Genomic DNA, 1,241 nt, shown 5'->3' on the forward strand with positions numbered 1-1,241 from the left:
GCGCGCAGGCCCCCATTCATCCACACCGGCGAACCGCCCGGCCCGGGGGGGGGGGGAAGCGGCGGAGCGCCCCCCTCTCCTCCCCCGCACCCCATCCCCGCACAGGCCCGCCAGTCCCAGTTGCGGGGCTCACCCGCAGCCAAGCGTCCCCATCCCCCCCCCCAATTCCTCTTCCTTCTCCTTCCCTCAAACGGGGCAGAGCGCCCTCCCTCTGAGAGAACAGGGCAAGCGGGCGGCTCCCCGGGGGGGACACGGGCAGGGGGGACACCCGTTCTATTCCTCTCGCTTTCGGGGTCTGGCACCGCGGAGGAAGAGCCCCAAAGAGGCCCCGGCGCCCCCGCGGGTCTCAGCCCGGCTCCGCCGGAACGCTTGAGGGAAAGCGTCCGGTAAACAATGTCCCAGCTGCTGCCGCCGCCACAAAGCACGACCCAACGGACCCCTCCGCTCGGCCCGCGGCTGCCGCCGCTCCTCTCGGGCCCGGCGGGCCTCGTCCGCCCCTCGCCGCAGCCTCGCAGCCCCCCAGAAGCGGCAGCTCTAAACTTTGTAGCACTTACCAAACCCGTCGCCATTACAGAATTCCCCTCGGCTCCCCCCGTCCCGCCCGGGCCTGGCGCTGCTGGGTTGCCGATTGGTGGAAGACGACGTTGCTCAAGTCGCAGCCGCTTTCTATTGGTTGTCTGACCTGCCTATCAGGAATCCGCCCGGAGGGCGGACATGTTTTGACTCTCCTGCGCAGCGGATTGCACCGCGCTGCACGTCAATCAGCCCGAAACAGCGTCTCGATTGGCCAGCACCTCCGCCGTCTCGCCGAGGGGCACTCTGGGAGCTGTAGTCTTCGCTGCCGCCGCCGCCTGCCAGCTTGGCCGCGCTCGGACGACAGCCCCCAGCGTGCCCCGCGCGACGCTCGGCCGATAGTAAACAAGAGTCACAGGGACACGTGTACGGCGCCGCCGCCGCCCCGCCCCCTGCCGCGGGGCCGAGCGCCGGCCGGGCCCCACCGAGCCACCCCGCACCGGGGCTGCCGCGGGGGGAGCCGGCGGAGGAGAGGCCGTTCCGCTCCCCGCGGCGGCAGGGCCCGGCTGGCTCTCGCAGTGCCGCCGGACCGGGCGAGGCGCGGGCCCCGAGATGGCGGCGGGGCGCTGACTCACGGCCTGGGCCTGGGGGCGGGTGACCGGCCCCCCTCGCCACCCCCCCGGGGCTGGATCCGGCCCGGGGCGATCCCCCGGTGGGGGGGCGGCGAT

General features: G+C 73.2%; 1 protein-coding gene across 1 annotated transcript in view; it reads right to left on the reverse strand.

The window, feature by feature from the left end:
- The window catches only part of HBP1 (HMG-box transcription factor 1), an 18,855-nt gene extending 18,258 nt beyond the window's left edge, over positions 1-597 (reverse strand). Inside the window, exon 1 of the mRNA XM_014963553.1 lies at positions 555-597. Coding sequence (XP_014819039.1) covers positions 555-569 — 15 coding nt within the window. The 5' untranslated portion in view covers positions 570-597. The remainder of the gene's footprint in view (positions 1-554) is intronic.
- Between the last annotated feature and the right edge of the window lie 644 nt (positions 598-1,241).

The sequence above is a fragment of the Calidris pugnax genome, unplaced genomic scaffold (assembly GCF_001431845.1).
Source record: "Calidris pugnax isolate Ruff unplaced genomic scaffold, ASM143184v1 scaffold44, whole genome shotgun sequence".
Classification (NCBI taxonomy): Eukaryota; Metazoa; Chordata; class Aves; order Charadriiformes; family Scolopacidae; genus Calidris; species Calidris pugnax.